This window comes from Brassica napus, chromosome C2, assembly GCF_020379485.1.
Source record: "Brassica napus cultivar Da-Ae chromosome C2, Da-Ae, whole genome shotgun sequence".
NCBI classification, from domain to species: domain Eukaryota; kingdom Viridiplantae; phylum Streptophyta; class Magnoliopsida; order Brassicales; family Brassicaceae; genus Brassica; species Brassica napus.
In genome coordinates, this window is record NC_063445.1 from 16,183,952 (window position 1) to 16,210,884 (window position 26,933).

General features: G+C 38.0%; 2 protein-coding genes across 2 annotated transcripts; both read left to right on the top strand.

Moving 5' to 3' along the window:
- The first annotated feature begins 1,162 nt into the window (after positions 1–1,162).
- Positions 1,163–5,830, top strand: LOC106379459 (F-box protein DOR-like). Its single transcript, XM_048747794.1, has one exon. The coding sequence runs from the start codon at positions 4,392–4,394 to the stop codon at positions 5,610–5,612; it is 1,221 nt and encodes a 406-aa protein (XP_048603751.1). The 5' UTR covers positions 1,163–4,391; the 3' UTR covers positions 5,613–5,830.
- LOC106377946 (F-box protein DOR-like) lies at positions 5,698–26,212 on the top strand. The gene is made up of 2 exons (XM_022695402.2): positions 5,698–5,709; positions 25,266–26,212. The coding sequence occupies exons 1-2, from the start codon at positions 5,698–5,700 to the stop codon at positions 26,052–26,054; spliced, it is 801 nt and encodes a 266-aa protein (XP_022551123.2). The 3' UTR covers positions 26,055–26,212.
- The last annotated feature ends 721 nt before the right edge of the window (positions 26,213–26,933 follow it).

Here is a 26,933-nt window from a genome sequence, read left to right on the forward strand (position 1 = left end):
CAGTCCCTATCTCACATGGACAAAACATAACCTCGCATGTCTTGGCTGGTTATGTTCCGTGTAGGAGCTTTGGAGTAGAAAATTCAAAACCATATCATACAATTTTCACAAAATGAAAAATTGTGACAGATGAGTAGGATCATAAATGTCATAATGGACGACAATACAGTATTTTTTTGTTTGAAATTTTGAATATTACATTTTCATAAGGTCAATGATTTCTCCACAAAATCTGGTTCGAAATTTCATTTACACATAAAACTGAGAAAGTCAACTTGGCTGATAAAAAAAATTGTTATTCTTTATTTTAGTATTTTCTATAAGGTTAAGAATATAAAGGTATTCAAATACCATGGTAACGTTATATTCCAAAATGGAATTTCATACTCTTAAGAAGAATAGAAACAAAAAAAAAAATATTTTTTTTTCTTAAGGAAAAGATTAGTGAGGACAATTATTAATGATTAGTGAGGACACTTATTAATGATCATTAATGTTGAACTCACCTAATAATCATCCATTAGCCAAGATGAGATCCATCACATTACATCATCCATATATAACCTTTCACCCATACATACACGTACAGTATTTTAGATATGTATAAACAGATACATATGCAAATTCGTATGTATGTATGAATATGTTTCGGATGGTAAGAAGATGAAATCATAAAGCATAAGTTCTTGAGGTGGGAGAGTCGGCAATTTGAAGAGTTTGTTGGATAATTTTGTGTGCCTTTCTGCTTCGTAACTCGAATCTCATACTGTCACTCTTCTCTATCTTCTCATAGGATGATGATGATGAAGTTGAGGAAGAGGAAGATGATGATGATAATGATGATCTCTTCCTCATCCTTAGACTTGTCTTTATCTTCACCTTCAAGTCTCCCACAATTTTACCCAGTCTCATCCTTACCACCATCTGATTTATTTGGAACAAGTTAAAAAAATTTAAATTATAGAAATTAATCATAGATTTATGTGCTTGGTTGTGATTCAGTAACTTAATACAAGATTTAAGGGAAAAGAGGCAAGAGACTATATATGTACTTCTACAAGTATATGATATACGTATCTTTGTACAGATTTACATACATGCAATGATTTAATGGAAAAAGTGGCAAGAGAGAAAATATAGTAGAGAAATATCGAACCTTGGTGAAGTGTGACTTGGAGATATTAGAGAAGATTGAAATGGAGAATACAGGGGAGCAGACATACATATATATATGTGGTGGGAGGCTGATGTCAAAGCTTGTGAATATGTGAGTCTCGTGACCCTATTTTTCAATCTTTAACTAATACTCTTTTTTGATAAATAGGAAAATATGTATGGTTAGTATTTGGGTACGATGGTTTGATTTGTCCAAGATTCAGATTTTGAGGCATCACCAAATCATAGTTCTTTGGGAATTATGTTTTATTTTAATTTATTTTGTACATTATCTATCTTCTTTTATTTTTTCATCACATTATGTATTTTGTTATCCTGAATACTAGAGGTGAATGCGAATGAGAGAAATATGAAATAAAATAAACCAGTACCTGTATTCTGGTGGTGATTAACTTGAGGGTAAAAGCCCAATACGGTGAAACTATCAGAGGTCGAATCCCGGCCAATGGAGAATTAGTATTTTGGCATCGTGAGAGACTTGAGACCAACACGTAATAACACAGAATACCCATGTATAATTTAAAAAATAGAATACGTTTTTTTTGTAAAGATTTTTTGTCACCAAGATGATTTTAGTATTTTTTTTTTCTTCCTTGATAGCTCAGAGTTTCAACCTTAAACTAGATCTTGACTCGCACATCTGTGGGGATTTATTATTCTTATACTAAACATTTTAGTTTATATAACAAAATTTATCACTAATTTAATGTGATTTATATGTATTATATAACTCTATAATGCCTATATTTAAGTGGCTTGTTGTTACTATAAAATTTTGTAAAAAAATTATTTTGAGAACATTATTATATAACAATACTATTTTACATAATTTTTAATTTTTTTCTATGTTTGAAATGTGTATGGAAGTAAAATTAAATTGGACCTACATAATAGAGAAGAAATATTGTGAGATATTGTTAAAAACAACAAAAAATACTTTTTCGAAAAAGAAACTATAATATATTGTACATGCAAAAATATTTTGTAGTAAAAATATTATTTAAAAATTGCTTGAAATACACAAAGTTGAATAAGTTTTTTGTTATTTTATTTTATTTAAAATAGAAATGGATATTTCTTTCTAACAATTTTTTTTTAAGATCTTTATAAAATGTATTTCCAAAAATTAATTTAATTTTTTATTATCATTAAAATATAGTTAAAAATATTTTATATGATTTTAATTTTCGTTCATTAAACAAATATAAATTTAATTTGAAATTCTAGTTATATTTTTTGATAGTTAAAATTTAAATTAATTTATTTTCGAAAATAAAATTTAAAATGATTCTGAAAAGATTTTCTTTGATTTTTTTTAAACAATATTTATTTGTATTTTAAACAAAAGATATTAAAAGATATGATGATTAAATTATGTAAAATTTGATAAACATTACAGAGGATGATCCATTTTTAAATATCACACATGAAAAAAGTCATGACTTCTATTTTAACAGTATAGATTCTGCCAACACACAACAATCCACAATAGCTAAGATCGGGAAAGAATCCACATAAACAAGATATACACATTTCAATTCTCAAGTTCGAATGAAGCTAGAAGACACTAAAAGTATCTTGGTTTTGAATGCAATTGAAATAAAGGCAAGAAAGTAAATCAACGAAGTAAATCTATGAATAAAAAGCATTGGGAAGTAGGGGAGACGGAGGAAATTAGAATATGAATGCAAACAACTCATCAAAGAATCAATTAAACACCATTCTAGAACTCAAAACACAGTTTAATAATCTTTACACTCTCGGCCCCGATCACTATGTCTAACAATCCAATGAACTAGCTCTCGTTGAACTCATGAGGTTAAACATGGATTAAAGAACAATTTTTGATAAGTTTACAAAGCTCCATAACATTAACTCTGGTCGGTTAAGTTATTTTCGGATATTTCATCGAACACCATTTGGGTGCGAAAAAAAAAACTAAGCTCATGTATTAGGTAGTTAATCAAGTTCAAACAATAAGAAAAAACTATAGATGAAGGACTGAAACGATTGCACGATTGGAATAAGGTCTTATCTCTCAAACTTATCTTTACATCAACAAGCTCTTTATGGGTCTCCTGGATGCGTTGAAATCTCATTAGAACCGATAATTTTTGGGAAATGGGAAGTGCTGGTTAATAGGGATGGGAGTTGAATATGTCAGAACTACTCAAGTTTAGATCAGTGACTAGGCAATTTTTAATTTGTGAAGTTAGATCGGTTAAGTTGAATATGTCAGAACTGCCAGCTTTTGGCATGATAATTGGACTTTGTTGGGACCTTTTATTGAAATCACCGGAGATAGAGGTCCACCCGTTACAAGTATGCCACTAAAATCCACGGTATCAGAAGCTATCTCAAACAATAGTTGGTGGTTAGACAATAGCCGAAGTCGACATCCCATTATCACTCTCATACATTAGTGTCTGCCTTCAGCCACACACATATAATCCTACGAGGCTGAGGATTACTGCTTCTGGAAAATAGGAGACATAGAACCATCGTCAGATACCTTCTATATTTAGGAAATTTGGGGATATTTACACAACTATCTTTTGGAATGGTATCTTGGGGTTTAACGGTTCCAACAAATTTCTTTTTGTGTAGACGTGTAGTGATGCCTCTGAAACTTGTGATCACCTGTTGTTCGACTGTTCTTATTTAGCAAAGGTATGGTCTTTATTTACAGATCATGCTCATTTTTTGCCTCCACACCAGTGTATGTAATGCGTCAGATAGACTAAAGACCAGACTTCAGACCCCATCAAACTCCTCTTCAGTCTCATCCTTCAAGTCTCAATCTATGTCATATGGAAAGAGCGCAACTCGTGTTCACAATGCCACTAGTAGACCCTCTTCTGCTCTGATCTCAGACATCAAAATCAACTTAAGAGCCAAACTTGACACCTTATCTTGAGCTTAAAGAAACCTACCATCAACCATCACCACCTACCTAAACCTACCCTCTCTCATCGTGGATTACTTTGTTCCTGTATAAGTCTTCTTTTTTTATTATTCTTCTTGGAAGTGACAGATCATGTTGATATGATGATTGATGCGCATTAATCCTGAGGGATGCTTTGTAATATGTCAGAATTTATTTATTTTAAATGGAATAAAATATCGAAATGTACAGACTACAGATGCCAAATAGTAACATTTTTCAGTCTAGCAAAAATCGCGGGAGGCTAGGGTTTTAAATCATCGTATCCGCCATGAAAACACGGCGGCAGCACGCCGCTGAGAACGCTCTAACAATATCTCGACGCAGTACACGATCTCCGCTCTCAAATGGAAACTCAGAGACGATCCCAACTGATCTCATCATCGAAATCCTCTTGAGATTGCCGCCTAAGTCTATAGCGAAATGTCGCTGCGCATCCAAGCTCTGGGACTCCATACTCCGCCGCGCAGATTTCACGGAGCTTTTCATCACCAGGTCTCGTGCTCGTCCGCAACTCTTACTCTCTTGCGTAGAAAACGAGGACTTGTTCTTATCCTCGATACCTCAAGAGGTCCAAAATCAAGATGTTGTAACCGCCAATTATCATACGAGGTTCCCTTGTGGACGTTCCTCTAAAATCATCGGTCCGGTTCGCGGTTTAGTCTGTCTTACACATCTTCGGAAGTATAAGAAAACGGCGCCGGTTATATGTAACCCTAGCACAGGTCAATCTTTACCTCTACCCAACGTGAAGACCAGGAGTATTCTCGTGAACAGTTTTCTTGGGTTTGATCCAGTTGGTAAACAGTTCAAGATATTGTCCATGACCACAAGGGATTATCTCAATTGTGAAGAGCATCAAGTTCTGACTTTAGGGACTGAGAAAAAGATGTCTTGGAGAAAGATCCAATGTTCTATATCCCATTATTTTAGGCATATTAATCATGGGATATGCATCAATGGTGTTGTATATTATGTAGCTGGTCTCAATGGACCTCCAATGGCTAATGGTATAGTTTTCTTTGATGTTAGGTCTGAGAAGTTCAAAGTTATTAATAGAGGTGAGGAGATGGCATTATGGAGTCAATCAACTCTTGTAAACTATAAGGGTACATTAGGTGCTCTTTTGACAGAAGGGTTTACCCAAGTTACCGGAGATACTAAATGTTTTCAGTTGTGGGTTTTAGTAGATGCTGAGAAACATGAATGGTCGAAGCATATATCCATATGTCTGCCCCTGCTGTGGAAGAACATAGTTGCAAATGCCACTTTATTCTTTGTTGGAGTCACTGGCACAGATGAAATCGTGTTGTCACCGCACTATGTATCCTATTTATCAGAAGAGCCTTATTGTTTCCATGTTTACTACTACAACATCGAGAGCAATGCAATCCGAAGAGTTGAAATCCAAGGAATGGATGCCTTTAGGCATTGTGAAATTCGCCTCTCTCTAAACCATGTAGAGGACGTGAAGCTTTTGCAATATATTTAGGACTTTATAACAGGTCATGGGGCCTTGCTTCTCCTTATGCTATTTGATGTATTTTCTCTGTTTTTTGTTTTTTTTGTTGTGATGGATGGTCGAGACTGTATCAATCTCTGTGTTTACAATTTAGCCTTTTGAAATCTTCTCTTCATGATTAAGCCACTTTGTGGGTTATGTTTTATGAGTTCTATATTTAATCATCCACTGGTAAAAGACCACACTGACACTACATTTGGGCTAATCTAGATAAGTGTTTACACCAATCTGTTTGACCTCAGATAAATGAATTGTGCCTGCCTCTTTTATCTTTGCCATCCCTGTTAGTCTTTTTGTCCCAAGTATTTGTTGTTTTTGTTTCTCTGCTACATTAAATAAGAGAAATGAAGTTACATTTGTTTAGTGTGTTCCATGAAAATTTGTCAAGTAATATAAGTGAAGTTACGTTCGTTTATGCTTCTTTTTCTAACATCTTATGAGTTATAAGAATTAAGAAGCAACTCGTTGTGGTATATTCTTCGAGGGGTGATAGAAACACTTGTTACACTAATCCAGAACAGAGATGTCTAACATGAGATATTCCAACGCTAAATCAGAGAGAGGAGAGTCGTAGATCCAAGAGATAGCATAATCTTTAATTATCAAGAAGAAAGCAGATTGAAAATGGTGTTGAGCTCATTGAGTTTATTGGAGCTATGCTAAAATGGTGGCTCAGTGCTTGGAAAAATAACCAGACGGAAGGGTAGGCAGTGTGTGGGGGTAGAGGTTGAGAAACTTCTTTTTTACTTTTTAACACAAATTGAGAAATTTCTTTAATTAATTGCTAAAGACGAAAATTTTTTAACTCGAAAATTCATATGATACAAGGTGAAGTACATAATAGAGCTGTAAACTAGGTTAATCCACGTCAATTAACCCATGACCATGTCCATTAGGAACCATGTCCATTAGGAACCATGTCCATTAAAAACCAGACCCACTAACACCCATGTTTACATGGACTGCCATGGAATCCATAATGGACCATATAAGAAAAATTTTAATTTTTAATCTATAAGCCTACAAATTTTACAGTTTTGGCAGAATACTCAATTTTTCGGTTTTAACGGACAAACTCGATTTTCCAATCTTGCAAGGAAAACTCGATTTTCCGGTTTTTGCGGGAAAACCGATTTTGCGATTTTGACGGGAAAACTCGATTTTACGGTTTTGGTGGGAAAATTTGATTTTTTACGGTTTTAGCAGAAAAACTCGATTTTTCGATTTTGGTAAAACACAATTTTCCGGTTTTGGCAGGAAAACTCGATTTTACAGTTTATTTTGTGGTTTTGGCGGGAAAACTCGATTTTGCGGTTTTGGCGGGAAAACTCGCTTTTACAGTTTTGTCGGGAAAACTCGATTTTTCGGTTTTGGCGGGAAAACTTGATTTTACAGTTTTGTCGGGAAAACTCGATTTTGCGGTTTTGGCGGGAAAACTCGATTTTGAGGTTTTGGCGGGAAAACTCGATTTTGCCGTTTTAGCGGGAAAACTCGATTTTGCCGTTTTGGCGGGAAAACTCGATTTTGCGTTTTGTCGGAAAAACTCGATTTTGCTGTTTTGGCGAGAAAACTTGATTTTCCGGTTTTGGTGGAAAAACTTGATTTTCCGGTTTTTGCGGGAAAACTCAATTTCTCCGATGGAACTCAGTTTCAATCACCAAAATTGTCAAATGAGTCGCATAAATTCTCTTTCACAATGAAATGAAATTTTCCAATTTTCCCCCAAATTTTGGAAGCCTTAGGAAATTTTTTTAATTGGGCCGTCCATGTCCATATTAACCAAATCCACAAACACCCATAGATTAATTGGTTTCCCAATTTTGACCATTTAAAGTCCATCTGGAAATATGGGTATAACTAATGGAAGCCCAAATATATTTGGACATGGACGCCCATTGGACAGCCCACCCATTTTACAGCTCTAGTGCATAAGCCAGCGGAACATGAATAAATTCCCGGAGACAATAGCCTAAAAGAGAGAGACATGACACTACAAGAAAACAGCGGTATTCTGACGGACATTCCGACGGAAAATGAAATCCTCGGAATATCCCGAGGAATTTCCGAGGAAACACAAAATTGGGTTTCCTTGGAATTTCCTTGGAATATACCGACGGAATTCCGAGGAAATATCAATCCGTCGGAATATTCCGAGGAAAAATGGGTTCCTCGGAAAAAACCGATGAATTCCGAGGAAATATTATAGCCGTTGGGGGATTTTACAAAATTCCGAGGAAATTCCGACGAACTAGCCTTTTCCGTCGGAATTCCGTCGGAATTTCCTCGGTCTGTCGGCAGGATTTAAACTATAAATACAAGCACTCCTCTTCCTCTTCATTCACTCCATATCTTCATCCTCCCTCTTACTCTATTTACACACGAATTTGATTCATAAAAAATATGTCTTCTTCAAATTATTTTCGTTCTTGGATCGATCGACCTCAGGTGGCAGTAGAGTGTTTTCTTCGCTCGGTCCTGGAATACGTAGACGTAAGGACCATCCCGATCGATCCTCGAGTAGGGACCAGCTATGAACTCCTTACTTACAAGATTTTTGACATCCAGGTAGTTCCAAGCAATGTTGTTCGATCTGTCCAGTGCTACCTGCTGGTTCTCGCAGTCTACACCCACATGTCTAAGGATCCGAGTAATCACTGCACCAAATCCACATGCATTGCTCTTGGATTTTTTACTTTCCCCTTATATCCTGCTAAGTTTGCGGCCAGCACCGCTCCCATGTTGAAGGCAGTAGCAGGTGGGAATGTAGAGTTTCCAAATGCCGGTAGCAAATGCCTCACACCTTGGTACAGGAGGCACAACTCCCATTGCGTGACTGATGCGGCTGTGGTTGTCCCGTATAGCAATGAGCCAATGAGGCGTGTGGCATATCTCAGTACTGGGCTCCGGATAAGTGACTCTTTTGCCTGAGAAGATCTATAAACCCCTGTGCCAATCGTTTCCCAGAAGTTCAACAGCTCTGAAGTCCAATAAAGACCAGATGTCCTCTCCCCTGCACTCAATCCAAATAGTCCGCAGAGGTTTGTGAAAGATACCTCATAGTATACTTTCTGCACTACGAATGCCAGAAAACCTTCCTGATGGCTATCATCGGGATGGCTGACGTATGCGGATGCTATGAACTGGCGTACCAACTCCGGATAAGTGGGTTCGTTGAGGTTGCATAGTTGGCCTAGACCCATGTTCTGGAACAGCCCTTCAATGTCTGCTTTGATTACCAATATTGTCATCGTCTCAGGACATGCTAGTTGTGTAGCCGGAACGTCTACCTTCTTCATGTTGTTGTAGTGGGTGGTATCAGACTTATCCCACTTCTTTGGCATTTGCTTCTCTCGCTGAGACGAACCCTCTTCTTGTGTGTTCTTCTTTGCTGATTTTTTCGTGTGTTTCATTCTCTACAAAATAGAATCATTGCTCTCAACATGGTTATAATCAATTAAGAACTCAAAGCAACATGAAAATGAAAAGTGAAATCGAGTTGTGATAAAAAAAAAACAAATTGAAAAAAATTCTCAATCCCTAAATCATCTCAAATCCTGTTCCAAACTCGTTGATCACAGACAATTGTGTTCTATTCCATGTTTAAACATCTGTTTCATGCATATTTGATCATGGAATCAACACGGAAATAAGAAATTCACAAAACCCAAAAAATTGCTCAAGAACACGATTTCAGAATGTGGAGATTCGCGGAGTATACCTGTCTTAGGGTGAAAACGAGTGTAGGAATCAGGTAGAGCTCAAAAAATCAAGGGGAATAGAGCCCAAAATTGTTCAAATCGGATGATTATAGAGAGAGAAAGGGGGGGCGAATTTTAGGGGAAATCGGAGGGGATGAGAGTTCTGAGGTTTAGATCCAAAAAAGTTCGGGTTTTGCATTATAATTCTGTTTCCCGCACACGCATCGATCGATGCGTTTTTGAACAAACACGGATCGATCGATCACATTCTTACGCTTTGGTCCATCTTAGTGATCGATCGATCCGTTTTTGGACATATATCCATCGATCGATCCGTTTATAAAAAAACTTACAAGATTTTCCGAGGACATTCCGAGGAACATTTGAGATTCTCGATCGATCGATGGGATAATCTCATCGATCGATCACATTCTTACGGTCCGGTGCATCTTAGTGATCGATCGATGCGTTTTTGGACATATATCCATCGATCGATCCGTTTATAAAAAAACTTACAAGATTTTCCGAGGACATTCCGAGGAACATTTGAGATTCTCGATCGATCGATGGGATAATCTCGTCGATCGATCACATTCTTACGGTCCGGTGCATCTTAGTGATCGATCGATGCGTTTTTGGACATATATCCATCGATCGATCCGTTTATAAAAAAACTTACACGATTTTCCGAGGGCATTCCGAGGAGCACTTGAGATTCTCGATCGATCGATGGGTTAATCTCATCGATCGATCACATTCTTACGGTCCGGTCCATCTTAGAGATCGATCGATGCGTTTTTGGATATATATACATCGATCGATCCGTTTATAAAAAAAATGACGTATTGAATCCCCAAACACTAGTTCCTCGGAATTTCCTCAGAATATTCCGAGGCACTTCCGAGGAAGAAGAGGGTTTCCTCGGAGTTCCCTCGGAATAATCCGAGGAAATTCCGAGGAAATAGGGTTTTTAAACCGAAAACAACGTTTTGCGGTTTGAATAACACCTATATAACCCTTATTAAGTGTCTTATGTTCATTATGAAGTCAAATATTTGTTCCTTACCGTATAATTAACATTTTTCCGATTGTATGAACGAAATCCCACAACATAAGAGAAACACTTATACCTTTTAATGAACGGTAAAGGGAATACTTTCAATTAGTTTTGAAATTTGTTATTTCATGGTTTATGCTCATCTATACAAAGAATCCTTAATGGTATGCATTACAATTGTATAAGAAATGAAATACGACAAAAAAATTGATGTTTTGAAACCCCAAACACTAGTTCCTCGGTATTTCCTCGGAATATTCCGAGGAAATTCCGACGGATATTTTACTATCCGTCGGAATTTCCTCGGAATATTTTCATTTTACCGGGCAAATATTTCGCGAAAATTGAAATTAGAATTCCGACGGAATTCCGACGGATAATGTCCGTCGGACCCTAGGTTTTATAACCACGAGCCCCTTCTTCTTCCCCATTTCTCTATTCTTCCTCTGCGCGACTCCTCTCTTCTCTCCGGCGATTTCCCCCTGAAATTCGATGATATCTCCGGCGATCTCCCCCTTCTCTTACACAAATCATGTAAGGACCCTATCCCACTCTCTTATGTTCTATTTGTTAGGTTTTTGTGTAGTTTTGATAGATTTTTGTTAGGGTGATTGGTTAGGATTGTGATTTGGTTGTATAATATGTTTAGAATTATGATTTGGTTGAATAATTTGTTTTGTTGAATTGATTTAGAACTTTTTTATTATTTTTTTATTTTTTTTGTATTTATAAAATCGATTTTTGTATATAAAATCGATTTTTGTATTTTACAAATCGATTTTTCTATATAAATTCAATTTTTTGGATTTTACAAAAAAGGTTTTGTACATAAAATTCGATTTTTTGGATTTTACAAAACATTTTAAATATCTATAAAACTTTTTTTTGTGATTAAAAACTATTATTTGGGATTTAAAAATATTTTTAATATATAAATATTATTAAAACTATTTTTTTGTAATTATTAAACTATTTTTATTTATTAAAACTATTTTTTGTTTATTAGAACTATTTTATATATTTATTAAATATTTTTAATATATATAAAAACAATTTTGTGATTAAATTATTTGGGATTTTTTTATAAAAAAAATTAATTTATATATTTCTCTATTTATTAAATATATTTTTTTAATTTACAGGTCTCATGATGATCAGACCCGGCCTCGACAACGTCGTGGTCGTGGTGGTACGGGGAGCCAGTCTTGGGATTCCAGCCATTTTCAGGATTCTCCTTCGCCCCACAGCTCCAACCATAGATCTCCCTCTGCTGCACCCGCTCCTGCTCCTCTCGCTCCCGCTGCTGCATCCGCTCCTGTTCTTCCGGGTCCTCCGGGAGTGATGCGTGTTGCGGAGTTGGTTCAACAGCCCGGTCGTGACCATCTTCCGTATCTCACTCCGTATCCACATGGACGGGGTCAAACATGGTAATTAAACATTTTTTTTTCTTTAAATTTGGATTCATTATTAACCGTTTATTCTTTTTATTAGGTTCAACCGATCCGGGAACGGGATCAGCGCATGAATCAACCGTATGATGTACTCGGCCCTCGACAGTGGACATCCGACTTTCACTCACTTCCCTACCGACAAGCAGGTTCTGTGGTTTCGTCAGTTTGCGGTAAGTATTCTAATTTTTTACTTATATTTTTAATCTTTAATATAAATTTTCTACTAATTGTGTTTTTTTTTTCAGCAAGAGTTCAACTGGAATTCCGATGAGACGCTCTTTATCTATCACCACTTCGTCCATAAAGTGATGGACAACTATGGGAAGCAGATCCACGAGTGGAAGAAGAAGTGGGAAATCAATAAGGTTCGATTTAATTTATTAAACAATTTTTTAATTTATTAAACTATTTTTAATTTATTAAACTATTTTTTTTATTATTATTAAAAGGTCCTAAAGTCGATGAACGACACGGTCTGGAAGGAGTTGTGTGCGCATTGGGACAAGGAAGAGACGAAAGAAACTTTTTCCACCAACTCCACCAACCGCAGGAGCGACCGTAAAGGGAAGGGCATCTACAAGCATAACTTGGGTGCTCAATCTATTGCCACTCTGGGAGATCGCATGGTAAGTTCAACCGCTTTTTCTTCAATTATTTGAGTTTCAGAATTTTAATTTATTGTTCATTTCTTCTAATTTCTAATGTTTCTTTAATTTATGTTTTTTTCAAGGCGGAAGAAAATGATGGCGAGCCGGTTGATGATCTCGCCCTAATGAGGAGGGCGTATACCAACAAGAAGACCGGCCAGATTGATGACTGTCTTGTGAGGGACGTGGTCGACTTGGTCCAAACTCAGGTGGTAGACGAAGTGTCTCATCTTCAAACCGAGGATGACGCTTCGACGGCTTCGACCAACTTGTCCCGGTTTCGAATCAACGAAATCGTTGAATCCGTAAGTTCTTTTTTTTTTAAAGTTCAATTCATTTATTTCTTGGTTTAAATTTGTAAATTTGGCTATTTTCTATTCAGTCGGTTCCAAAGAAGAAGGGACGTTTCGTCGGTTTGGATCGTCGCACCCGGTCGGTTCCTCCTTCTTCTGCACCACCGCCCTTTGTTGATCCAGAAGTACTTACGGCTCAGTTGAAGGACAAAGATGATCGTATATCTTTGTTGGAGACCCAGGTGGCGGCTCAGCAGGCGGGCTATGAGGCACAGAGGAGGCTGAACCAGCAAATGATGGAGATGATGCAGAGGATGTACCCGAACGAGGTGTTCCCGGACGTGCCAGACCCGTAGTTTTTTTTTTCCAAAAACTCGGAATGTTTTATTTTTATTTGTGAAACTTTGAATATTAATTAATATGATTTCAATTTTAATTTTAATTTCATATTTTCGAAGTTAAATTTCAGAAATTTTATTTTTTAAAAAAATTAATATTTTTTACATTCGGAGGAAATTAATTATATTTTTTACTCGATCGATCGATGCGTTTTTGGACATAAATCCATCGAATCCAAAAACGCATCGATCGATCTGTTTACAAAAAAACGTTCGGAATATACCGAGGGACCGGTTCCTCGGAATATACCGAGGAACTGTTCCCTCGGTATATACCGAGGGACATTTCCCTCGGAATATTCCGAGGAATATGTCCGTCGGTATATTCCTATCGATCGATGTATATATGTCCAAAAACGCATCGATCGATGAACGTCCGAGAAAATATCCCGATGAAGTTCTCCCTCGGTATATTCTGAGGATATTTCCGACAAACTAGTGATCCTCGGAATTTCCTCGGAAGTTTGTTTTCCTTGGAATTCCGTCGGAAAATTCCGAGGGATTTCCGAGGAAAGAAGAAATTCCGAGGAATTATTTCCGACGACTTGTTTCGTCGATATGTCGTCGGAATAACGATATTCCGACGAAATTCCGACGATTTTTTCCCTCAGAATCCTTGCTGCTTTCTTGTAGTGTGATACTAACAAAAACAAACGATATATTTTAAAACAATAGGCAAGTAACTAGAGTTGGGAGTGATGATCCAATAATTACTCGCTACCTTTCCATAGAAATGGTAACACTAAAGTTGAACTAAGGAGCAAATGTCTTGAGCGATCCTAACCCTGAAGGGAACATCACCAAGCCAAATTAGAACATTAACAACAGAAACAATCGCAACTTCAAATCTACATCAACTCCAGCTGCTACTATCCATCCGAAATTTGCATGACCAAAATCCTTCACCAAAGCCAAGGTACAAGAACCAAAGAACTTGAAACGCCACTTGAGAAAACGTCAAAGAAGACCACTAGCTCTTACACACTGACACTCGCAAGAGAACCAAGTGACCTATAGAATAAAGACTGCCCACCTCCTCGCAAGAGAAGAACTGAAGAACAAGTTAACTGCTTCGTTTAGAAACCTTACCCATATCCATAGAGGACCAAGGAAAGATCTAGTAGATACCTCCACAGCAAAAAAATATCACAAAGACGAACCCAAATAACGAGCTTAGGTTGAAACGAAGAGACTATGACAGCAAGAACCAAACATAAACAGCAGTCCCACGACTTTAGGCTAATACCAACTCGGCACAATATAGCTTCACCCACGCTTAACGACACCAAGGGAAGGGAACAAATCACACCGTCAATCAAGTAGATCCGGATCTCTGGCTTCAACAGAGAGAAGGAGACAGTCAGATTTGAAACCATGTACCTCGTCGGTATTTGTGATGCTTTAAATCTACCGCTCAAACCACCAAAGTATATAAACCCAAGTAAAAATCGCATACATAAAGACATAACAGACGAAAATGTAGTTACTAGGATGGGGATTTGAGTTTCCGTTTGGATTCGATTAGGATTTGATTTAAATCCATTTCGATTTTGAATTTTTAGAATTAAAATTTTTATTTTGATTTATATAATTTTTTTTTGTCGCTACAAGAAAACAGCGGTATTCTGACGGACATTCCGACGGAAAATAAAATCCTCGGAATATCCCGAGGAATTTCCGAGGAAATTCCGAGGAAACACAAAATTGGGTTTCCTCGGAATTTCCTCGGAATATACCGACGGAATTCCGAGGAAATATCAATCCGTCGGAATATTCCGAGGAAATACCGAGGAAAAATGGGTTCTTCGAAAAAAAACGATGAATTCCGAGGAAATATTATAGCCGTTGGAGAGCCGTTGGGGGATTTTACAAAATTCCAAGGAAATTCCGACGAACTAGCCTTTTCCGTCGGAATTTCCTCGGTCTGTCGGCAGGATTTAAACTATAAATACAAGCACTCCTCTTCCTCTTCATTCACTCCATATCTTCATCCTCCCTCTTACTCTATTTACACACGAATTTGATTCATAAAAAATATGTCTTCTTCAAATTATTTTCGTTCTTGGATCGATCGACCTCATTTGGATTCGAACACGAGATTGCTTACGGAAGAATACCAACGAGGTATAACCGAATTCATGGGGTTAGTTCACCGACAACCGGAAGCAAAAACAGGTATGTTAAGATGTCCTTGCTCTAATTGTAAAAATAGAAAGGTTATTAAAGAGTGGGATGTTTGGACTCATCTATATTTGAGTGGGTTTACACGAAGTTACAAAATTTGGTATCATCATGGGGAAACTGATTATGAACATGGTAGTACTAGCGAACCTCAGCCAGCGGTTAGATTAGAAGAACCAATTAGAACGGATGTAGATTATGGTGTAGGTACTGAGCAGATGGTAAATGATCATTTTAGAGGGGAAGATTTACCCAATGCAGAAGCTAGGAGATTTTATGATATGTTGGATGCTGGAAAGCAACCATTGTACGAAGGTTGCAGAGATGGTCATTCAGCTTTATCATCTGCTACAAGATTGATGGGCATTAAAACAGATTATAATTTGGCTGAAGACTGTGTGGATGCGATTGCTGATTTTGTAAAAGGTATTCTACCCGAGGATAATGTAGCTCCTGGTTCATACTACGAGGTTCAGAAACTCGTAGCTGGTCTTGGTTTATCGTATCAGGTAATAGATGTATGCAGCGACAACTGCATGATTTATTGGAGGGCGGATGAACAGCGGGTTACATGCAAATTTTGTGGAAAGCCTCGTTATAAAGATACGAGTGGAAGAGTTCCAGTGCCATATAAAAGGATGTGGTATTTACCTTTGACGGAAAGGTTGCAGAGGTTGTATCTGTCTGAACGCACAGCGCAACCAATGAGATGGCATGCGGAGCACTCAACAGATGGTGAGATCAGACATCCTTCAGATGCAAAAGCGTGGAAGCATTTCCAATCAAAGTATCCCGACTTTGCGTATGAGAGAAGAAATGTCTACCTTGGATTATGTACTGATGGTTTCAGTCCGTTTGGCAAGAGTGGAAGACAGTATTCTCTATGGCCCGTCATTCTTACACCATACAACCTACCCCCAAACTTGTGCTTGCGACGAGAGTTTTTGTTTCTCTCGATTCTCGTTCCCGGACCAGAGCATCCTAAGAGATCACTTGATGTGTTTCTTCAGCCACTAATATATGAGTTGCAACAACTATGGGCTCAAGGTGCTGAAACATACGATGTTTCGTGTAAAGAAAACTTTCAAATGCGGGCAGTACTAATGTGGACAATAAGTGATTTTCCAGCATATGGTATGTTGTCTGGATGGACAACGCATGGAAGGCTATCATGTCCATATTGTCAAGATAACACTGATGCTTTCCAACTAAAACACGGAAGGAAAACGTGTTGGTTTGACTGTCACAGGAGATTCCTACCACCTGATCATCCATATCGTAGGAGTAGGAATTTGTTTACGAAGAACAAGAGGGTGTTTGACAGTCCACCTCCGGAAATTTGTGGGAAAGATTTGAAGATACAACTAAGAGATTTTGGTGCAGAAAGGACGCCAGACGTCGGTGGACATGAGCGTTTTCCGGTAGATGCTGTTGGAGAACTACATAACTGGCACAAAAAAAGTATTTTCTGGGATCTGCCATACTGGGAGGATCATCTGCTAAGGCATAATTTAGATGTCATGCATATTGAGAAGAACTTTTTTGACAATCTCATGAACACGATCCTTAATGTTCAAGGTAAAACAAAGGATAATTTGAAGTCAAGACTGGATTTAGTCGATATATGTGCTCGTTCAGAACTTCATGTTGATGAGAATGGTAGGGCTCCTTTTCCCATATACCGACTTGATGCAGCGGGAAAAGATGCGTTCTTTGATTGGATTTCAAACGATGTGGAATTTCCAGACGGTTACGCATCAAATTTGCGTAACTGTATCGACAGAAAGGAAGGAAAGTTTACTGGCTTGAAAAGCCACGATTGCCATGTAATGATGCAGCGCCTCCTTCCGTTCGCCTTCAAGGAACTATTACCACGAAATGTTCATGAAGCAATTGCAGGGATAAGTGGTTTCTTCCGCGATTTATGCACGAGATCAGTGACTCTTGAAGGTATTGAAAATTTGAAGACTAACATAGCCGTGATTCAGTGCAACCTTGAGAAGATATTTCCTCCCTCATTTTTTGATGTTATGGAGCATCTTGTTATTCACCTGGCAAGAGAATTGGAACTTGGTGGTCCTGTGCAGTATAGATGGATGTATCTGTATGAGCGGTATATGTTCCATTTGAAGAAGATGGTGAAAAATTTAAGTAGGGTGGAAGGTTCTATAGTCGCACAGATGATCAATGAAGAAACTTCAAACTTTGCCGAGTACTACTTTCCAGCAGAAGTTCAGACCAAAAACAGAAGACCTGCTCGGCATGATGATAGAGGCGAACGGGCAACATATCATGTTACGGTTCCAGACATTTTCACAGACGTTGGACGACTTAGCGGAAAACCAAAGGACCGTCGACTTACTGAGCAGGAGCGCAGTCATTTGCAAACATATTTGCTCACCAACTGCGAAGACGTTCTTCAATATGAGAGGTAAATAAATGAGCTTACAAATTTTTATTTTAACAAGTTGAAATTTAAATCTTAATTAATTACATTATTGTCATCATATACAGGATTTTCATGGCAGAAAAGCGGTTCGAGTATAGATACGCCACAGAGGACGAACTAGAAGAAATGAAGCAGAGAGAATTTACTGGATGGATGTTTACTTATGTGAGTGCTTTAAACAAATTAAAATATATTTTATCACATATTTATACTAATTCACATTTATTGATATAACATATATATATGTGCTATTAATAGGTGTCTGCTGGTTTGGCCAGAGGTGAAACATTTGACGATTGGATACGTGAGATGGTCGTTGGACCAAACTTTGTTGTGAAGTCATATCCGAGATTTTGTACTCGAGGATATGCATTCACAACTCAGAAGAGGAGACGTTCGAGTACGACTTATGATGCTGGCGTTTGTTCTGCATCAGGAGATGATGTATACTACGGACACATACATGAGATTTTGGAAATCAAGTATTTGGGCATGGTTGGATTGCGCTGTACTGTTTTCTATTGTGATTGGCACGACAACACTCCAGATCGAGGTGTGAGAACAGATGCATTTGGTGTTACATCAGTAAATTCGAGGCGAAAGCTGCAATATTATGATCCTTTCATTCTTGCTTCTCAGGCCGATCAGGTAATTAAATGTTAATTATTCAGAATGATTCATCATCATGTGTATTAATTTATAATTTTTCTAAATGTTACAGGTTTGTTATATCAAGTACCCCCGGGTAAGGAACAGAGATGATCCATGGGTTACTGTTACAAGACTCAACCCGAGAGGCCGAGTTCAGGGAAGTTCTGAGCTGGAAGACCCACTACAACCAAGCACATCCGGCAACTTAAGTGCAGCAGAAGATTTAGCTGGAGTTGGCCTTGTAGTCGATTTAACCGACTTTGGAGAGGAAGCCGTCGTTCACGTAGAGGATGAACCAGTGATTGGAGAGTTTCACCAAGATCCAGATTCAGATTCATCTGGTGATGATGACTCGGAAACAGACTACCATTGATTTTTTTTTTTTTTTAAGAAATACCGAGGAAATTCCGAGGAACACTTGATATAACCTCTTTCCTCGGATATTAGTTATTTGGTTTATCTAGCAAGGCAAAGCTGAATACGAATTAAAAACTACTCAAAACACAACCAAATAAAACGAAGAAACCATGTAAAAGAAATACGAACTCATAATTAAGAAAAAAAAAACTAAGTTCAAAATTAACAGAAAATAAGACCATAAAACGTTAGAATAGAAAAGAAAATAAAATAGCGCGGTCGGAAATCAAATGGCAATACTGGCCGGTGATAGCTCCTACTCCTCGTCTCCTGCTCCAGATGTTCCTGCATCGTTGGGTCTCTTGGACCTCTTTCTTACCCTGTGTGTACCACTCGAACCCGAACCAGAGCTGGATGGAGAGTTGTCCCGATGAACTACATCATCCTTTTGGCAACGACACGGCCTGATACGTGAAATGGCAGCCCAGATCTTGTGTAGCATGTCGTTGTTTGTCTTTATGCTCTGATCTCTCCAATGTTGTTGCTGGCGCGAAGTGGCGTTCGGTGGAAGCTCTTGCAGCTTGTACTGGCTGGAGTCTGATGGGAGTAGCTGATGGGGTTGTGAATCATCTGGAATGGCTTGTGCAGCCTCATCTTCTCCTTCTTCATCAACCACGGCCTTGCCTTTGGTCTGATATTTTGGCGTGAAGAAGGATGGCTTGTCTACTAGTGCGGTAGCAGGGGGTAGGAACTCAACTGCAGCCTCTGAAAGTAGAGCAGTCAGGCCGATCTGAGGCAGGTGGCAGTAGAGTGTTTTCTTCGCTCGGTCCTGGAATACGTAGACGTAAGGACCATCCCGATCGATCCTCGAGTGGGGACCAGCTATGAACTCCTTACTTACTAGAGAAATGACATCCAGGTAGTTCCAAGCAATGTTGTTCGATCTGTCCAGTGCTACCTGATGGTTCTCGCAGTCTACACCCACATGTGTAAGGATCCGAGTAATCACTGCACCAAATCCACATGCATTGCTCTTGGATTTGGTTACTTTCCCCTTGTATCCTGCTAAGTTTGCGGCCAGCACCGCTCCCATGTTGAAGGCAGTAGCAGGTGGGAATGTAGAGTTTCCAAATGCCGGTAGCAAATGCCTCACACCTTGGTACAGGAGGCACAACTCCCATTGCGTGACTGATGCGGCTGTGGTTGTCCCGTATAGCAATGAGCCAATGAGGCGTGTGGCATATCTCAGTACTGGGCTCCGGATAAGTGACTCCTTTGCCTGAGAAGATCTATAAACCCCTGTGCCAATCGTTTCCCAGAAGTTCAACAGCTCTGAAGTCCAATAAAGACCAGATGTCCTCTCCCCTGCACTCAATCCAAATAGTCCGCAGAGGTCTGTGAAAGATACCTCAAAGTATACTTTCTGCACTACGAATGCCAGAAAACCTTCCTGATGGCTATCATCGGGATGGCTGACGTATGCGGATGCTATGAACTGGCGTACCAACTCCGGATAAGTGGGTTCGTTGAGGTTGCATAGTTGGCCTAGACCCATGTTCTGGAACAGCCCTTCAATGTCTGATTTGATTCCCAATATTGTCATCGTCTCAGGACATGCTAGTTGTGTAGCCGGAACGGCTACCTTCTTCATGTTGTTGTAGTGGGTGGTATCAGACTTATCCCACTTCTTTGGCCTTTGCTTCTCTCGCTGAGACGAACCCTCTTCTTGTGTGTTCTTCTTTGCTGATGTTTTCGTGCGCTTCATTCTCTACAAAATAGAATCATTGCTCTCAACATGGTTATAATCAATTAAGAACTCAAAGCAACATGAAAATGAAAGGCGAAATCGAGTTGTGATAAAAAAAAAACAAATTGAAAAAAATTCTCAATCCCTAAATCATCTCAAATCATGTTCCAAACTCGTTGATCACAGACAATTGTGTTCTATTCCATGTTTAAACATCTGTTTCATGCATATTTGATCAAAGAATCAACACGGAAATAAGAAATTCACAAAACCCAAAAAATTGCTCAAGAACACGATTTCAGAATGTGGAGATTCGCGGAGTATACCTGTCTTAGGGTGAAAACGAGTGTAGGAATCAGGTAGAGCTCAAAAAATCAAGGGGAATAGAGCCCAAAATTGTTCAAATCGGATGATTATAGAGAGAGAAAAGGGGGGGGGGGCGAATTATAGGGGAAATCGGAGGGGATGAGAGTTCTGAGGTTTAGATCCAAAAAGTTCGGGTTTTGCCTTATAATTCTGTTTCCCGCACACGCATCGATCGATGCATTTTTGTACAAAAACGGATCGCTCGATGCGTTTAAAAAAAGGCTCCCGAGATTTTGTTCGATCCATCGATGGGATAATCTAATCGATCGATCACATTGTTACGCTTTGGTCCATCTTAGTGATCGATCGATGCATTTTCGGATATATATACATCAATCGATCCGTTTATAAAAAAACTTACATGATTTTCCGAGGACATTCCGAGGAACGTTTGAGATTTTCGATCGACCGATGGGATAATCCAATCGATCGATCACATTGTTACGCTTTGGTCCATCTTAGTGATCGATCGATGCGTTTTTGGATATATATACATCGATCGATCCGTTTATAAAAAATGAACGAGATTTTCCGAGGACATTCCGAGGAACGCTTGAGATTCTCGATCGATCGATGGGATAGTCTAATCGATCGATCACATTGTTACGCTTTGGTTCATCTTAGTGATCGATCGATGCGTTTTTGGATATATATACATTGATCGATCCGTTTATAAAAAAACTTACACGATTTTCCGACGACATTCCGAGGAACGCTTGAGATTCTCGATCGATCGATGGGATAGTCTAATCGATCGATCACATTGTTACGCTTTGGTTCATCTTAGTGATCGATCGATGCGTTTTTGGATATATATACATTGATCGATCCGTGTATAAAAAAAATTGACGTATTGAAACCCTAAACACTAGTTCTTCGGAATTTCCTCGGAATATTGCGACGGAATTCCGAGGAAGAAGAGGGTTTCCTCGGAATTCCCTTGGAATAATCCGAGGAAATTCCGAGGAAATAGGGTTTTTAAACCGAAAACAACGTTTTGCGGTTTGAATAACACCTATATAACCCTTATTAAGTGTCTTACGTTCATTATGAAGTCAAAAATTTGTTCCTTACCGTATAATTAACATTTTTCCGATTGTATGAACGAAGTCCCACAACATAAGAGAAACACTTATACCTTTTAATAAACGGTAAAGGAAATACTTTCTATTAGTTTTGAAATTTGTTATTTCATGGTTTATGCTCATCTATACAAAGAATCATCAATGGTATGCATTACAATTGTATAAGAAATAAAATACGGCAAAAAAAATTGATGTTTTGAAACCCCAAACACTAGTTCCTCGGTATTTCCTCAGTATTTCCTCGGAATATTTTCATTTTACCAGGAAAATATTTCGCGAAAATTGAAATTAGAATTCCGACGGATAATGTTCGTCGGACCCTATGTTTTATAACCACGAGCCCCTTCTTCTTCCCCACTTCTTTCTTCTTCCTCTGCGCGACTCCTCTCTTCTCTCCGGCGATTTCCCACTCTCTTAGGTTCTATTTGTTAGGTTTTTGTGTAGTTTTGATAGATTTTTGTTAGGGTGATTGGTTAGGATTGTGATTTGATTGTATAATAGGTTTAGAATTGTGATTTGGTTGAATAATTTGTTTTGTTGAATTGATTTAGAATTTTTTTATAATTTTTTTATTTTTTTTGTATTAATAAAATTGATTTTTGTATATAAAATCGATTTTTATATTTTACAAAATGATTTTTCTATATAAATTCGATTTTTTGGATTTTAAAAAATCTTTTTTGTATATAAATTCGATTTTTTGGATTTTACAAAATATTTTTAATATCTATAAAACTTTTTTTGTGATTAAAAACTATTATTTGGGATTTAAAAATATTTTTAATATATATATATATATATTATTAAAACTATTTTTTGTAATTATTAAACTATTTTTTATTTATTAAAACTATTTTTTGTTTATTAGAACTATTTTTATATATTTATTAAATATTTTTAATATATATAAATATTTTTTGTGATTAAATTATTTGGGATTTTAAAAAAAAAATTAATTTATATATTTCTGAATTTATTAAATATATTTTTTTAGATTTACAGGTCTCATGATGATCAGACCCGGCCTCGACAGCGTCGTGGTCGTGGTGGTACGGGGAGCCAGTCTCGGGATTCCAGCCATTTTCAGGATTCCCCTTCGCCCCACAGCTCCAACCATACATCTCTCTCTGCTGCACCCGCTCCTGCTCCTCTCGCTCCCGCTGCTGCATCCGCTCCTGTTCCTCCGGGTCCTCCGGGAGTGATGAGTGTTGCGGAGTTGGTTCAACAGCCCGGTCGTGACCATCTTCCGTATCTCACTCCGTATCCACATGGACGGGGTCAAACATGGTAATTAAACATTTTTTTTTCTTTAAATTTGGATTCATTATTAACCGTTTGTTCTTTTTATTAGGTTCAACCGATCCGGGAACGGGATCAGCGCATGGATCAACCGTATGATGTACTCGGCCCTCGACAGGGGACATCCGACTTTCACTCACTTCCCTACCGACAAGCAGGTTCTGTGGTTTCGTCAGTTTGCGGTAAGTATTCTAATTTTTTACTTATATTTTTAATCTTTAATATAAATTTTCTACTAATTGTGTTTTTTTTTCAGCAAGAGTTCAACTGGAATTCCGATGAGACGCTCTTTATCTATCACCACTTCGTCCATAAAGTTATGGACAACTATGGGAAGCAGATCCACGAGTGGAAGAAGAAGTGGGAAATCAATAAGGTTCGATTTAATTTATTAAACAATTTTTTAATTTATTAAACTATTTTTTAATTTATTAAACTATTTTCTTTTTTTTTTATTAAAAGGTCCCAAAGTCGATGAACGACACGGTCTGGAAGGAGTTGTGTGCGCATTGGGATAAGGAAGAGACGAAAGAAACTTCTTCCACCAACTCCACCAACCGCAGGAGCGACCGTAAAGGGAAGGGCATCTACAAGCATAACTTGGGTGCTCAATCTATTGCCACTCTGGGAGATCGCATGGTAAGTTCAACCGCTTTTTCTTCAATTATTTGAGTTTCAGAATTTTAATTTATTGTGCATTTCTTCTAATTTCTAATGTTTCTTTAATTTATGTTTTTTTTCAAGGCGGAAGAAAATGATGGCGAGCCGGTTGATGATCTCGCCCTAATGAGGAGGGTGTATACCAACAAGAAGACCGGCCAGATTGATGACGGTCTTGTGAGGGACGTGGTCGACCTGGTCCAAACTCAGGTGGTAGACGAAGTGTCTCAGCTTCAAACCGAGGATGACGCTTCGACGGCTTCGACCAACTTGTCCCGGTTTCGAATCAACGAAATCGTTGAATCAGTAAGTTCTTTTTTTTTAAGTTCAATTCATTTATTTCTTCGTTTAAATTTGTAAATTTGGCTATTTTCTATTTAGTCGGTTCCAAAGAAGAAGGGACTTTTGGTCGGTTTGGGTCGTCGCACTCGGTCGGTTCCTCCTTCTTCTGCACCACCACCCTTTGTTGATCCAGAAGTACTTACGGCTCAGTTGAAGGACAAGGATGATCGCATATCTTTGTTGGAGACCCAGATGGCGGCTCAACAGGCGGGCTATGAGGCACAGAGGAGGCTGAACCAGCAAATGATGGAGATGATGCAGAGGATGTACCCGAATGAGGTGTTCCCGGACGTGCCAGACCCGTAGTTTTTTTTTTCCAAAAACTCGGAATGTTTTATTTTTATTTGTGAAACTTTGAATATTAATTAATATGATTTCAATTTTAATTTTAATTTTAATTTTATATTTTCGAATTTAAATTTCAAAAATTTTATTTTTTTAAAAAAATTAATATTTTTTCATTCCGAGGAAATTAATTATATTTTTTACTCGATCGATCGATGAGTTTTTGGACATAAATCCATCGATCGATCTGTTTATAAAAAACGTTCGGAATATACCGAGGGACATCTTCCTCGGAATATTCCGAGGAACCGGTCCCTCAGTATATTCCGAGGAACATGTCCCTCGGTATATTCCGATCGATCGATGGATATATGTCCAAAAACGCATCGATCGATGAACTTCCGAGGAAATATCCCGACGAAGTTCTCCCTCGGTATATTCCGAGGAGATTTCCGACAAACTAGTGATCGTCGGAATTTCCTCGGAAATTTGTTTCCTCGGAATTCCGTCGGAAAATTCCGAGGGATTTCCGAGGAAAGAAGAAATTCTGAGGAATTATTTCCGAGGACTTGTTTCGTCGGTATGTCGTCGGAATATCGATATTCCGACGAAATTCCGACGATTTTTTCCCTCAGTATCCTTGCTTTTTTCTTGTAGTGTAAAACAGAGCCGGTGATATGTAACCCTAGCACCGGACAATTCTTAACTTTACCCCACGTGAAGACCAAGAGTGTTATCGTTGACAGCTTTCTTGGGTTTGATCCAATTGATAAACAATTCAAGATATTGTCCATGACCTCGAGGACTCATAGAAATTGTGAAGAGTATCAAGTTATGACTTTAGGGACTAAGAAAAAGATGTCTTGGAGAATTATTGAATGTTGCATATCCCATTCTAATGTTCAAAATGATGGGATATGCGTCAATGGTGTTATATATTACGTAGCTGGTGTCAGTGGACCTCCAAGGGCTGTTAGCATAATTTGCTTTGATGTTAGGTCTGAGAAGTTCAAAGTTATTAATAAAGCTAAGGAGATGTTACTATGGAGTCTATCAACTCTTGTTAACTACAAGGGTACATTAGGTGCCCTTTTGTCTGATGGGTATGCCGAAGTTACCGGAGAAACAAAATGTTTTGAGTTGTGGGTTTTAGTAGATGCTGATAAACATGAATGGTCGAAGCATATATCCATTTCGCTGCCCCCGCTGTGGAAGAATATAGTTACTGAGGACAGGTTATACTTTGTTGGAGTGACTGGTACAGATGAAATCGTGTTGTCGCCGCGCTATCTATCTGAGCCTTACAGTTTCTATGTTTACTACTACAACAATGAGAGCAATACAATCAGAAGAATTGAAATCCAAGGAATGGATGCGTTTAGGCATTGTAAAATTCGCCTCTCTCTAAACCATGTAGAGGACGTGAAACTTTTGCAATATATTTAGGACTTTATAACTCTAAGACTTTATACAGGGTCATAGGACTTTACTTCTCCTTATGCTATTAATGACTATTCTCTCTTTTTTTGTTTGTGTGATGGTGGAGACTGTATCAATCTCTGTGTTTACAGTTTAGCCTTTTGAAATCTTTTCTTCAGGAGTAAGCTGTGTTTATGAGTTCTATATTTAATCATTCACTGGTAAAAGACCACATTGACACTACATTTGGGCTAAACTAGATAAGTTAAGTGTTCACACCAATCTGTTTCACCTCAGATAAATGAATTGTGCCTCTTTTATCTTTGGCAGCCCTGTTAATCTTTTTGTCCCAAGTATGTCTTGTGTTTGTTTCTCTGCTACATTAAATAAGAGAAATGAAGTTACATTTGTTCCATGAAACTTGTAATATAAGTGAACTTACGCTCGTTTATGCTTCTTTTTCTAACATCTTATGAGTTATAAGAAGGAACTCGTTGTGGTATATTCTTCGAGGGGTGATAGAAACACTTGTTACTGCCAACCCGTTAAGTACTAATCCGAACTAGAGATGTAACATGAGGTATTTCAACGCTAAATCAGAGAGGAGAGTCGTAGATCCAAGAGAAAGTTATAACGTTTAATTATCAAGAAGAAAACAGATTGAAAATGGTGTTGGAGCTAAAATGTTAGCTCGTTGCTTGGAAAAAGAAACCAGACGGATGGGTAGGCAGTGTGTAGTAGCCTAGTAGGCATTTTACATGGATCCAGAATCTGAATTGGAACCAGACTCGAAAATACCTGACCCGGAATCGATCTGAAAATTTACAAATATGTAATTGATCCAATTTTTTTCTATCTAAAAGAACCGGAATCGAACATAACCGACCGAAAAGATCCAAACTCAAA

What these genes read in the sequence shown, in the direction of transcription:
- LOC106379459 (XM_048747794.1), top strand. Translation starts at nt 4,392, where the DNA reads ATGAAAACACGGCGGCAGCACGCCGCTGAGAACGCTCTAACAATATCT.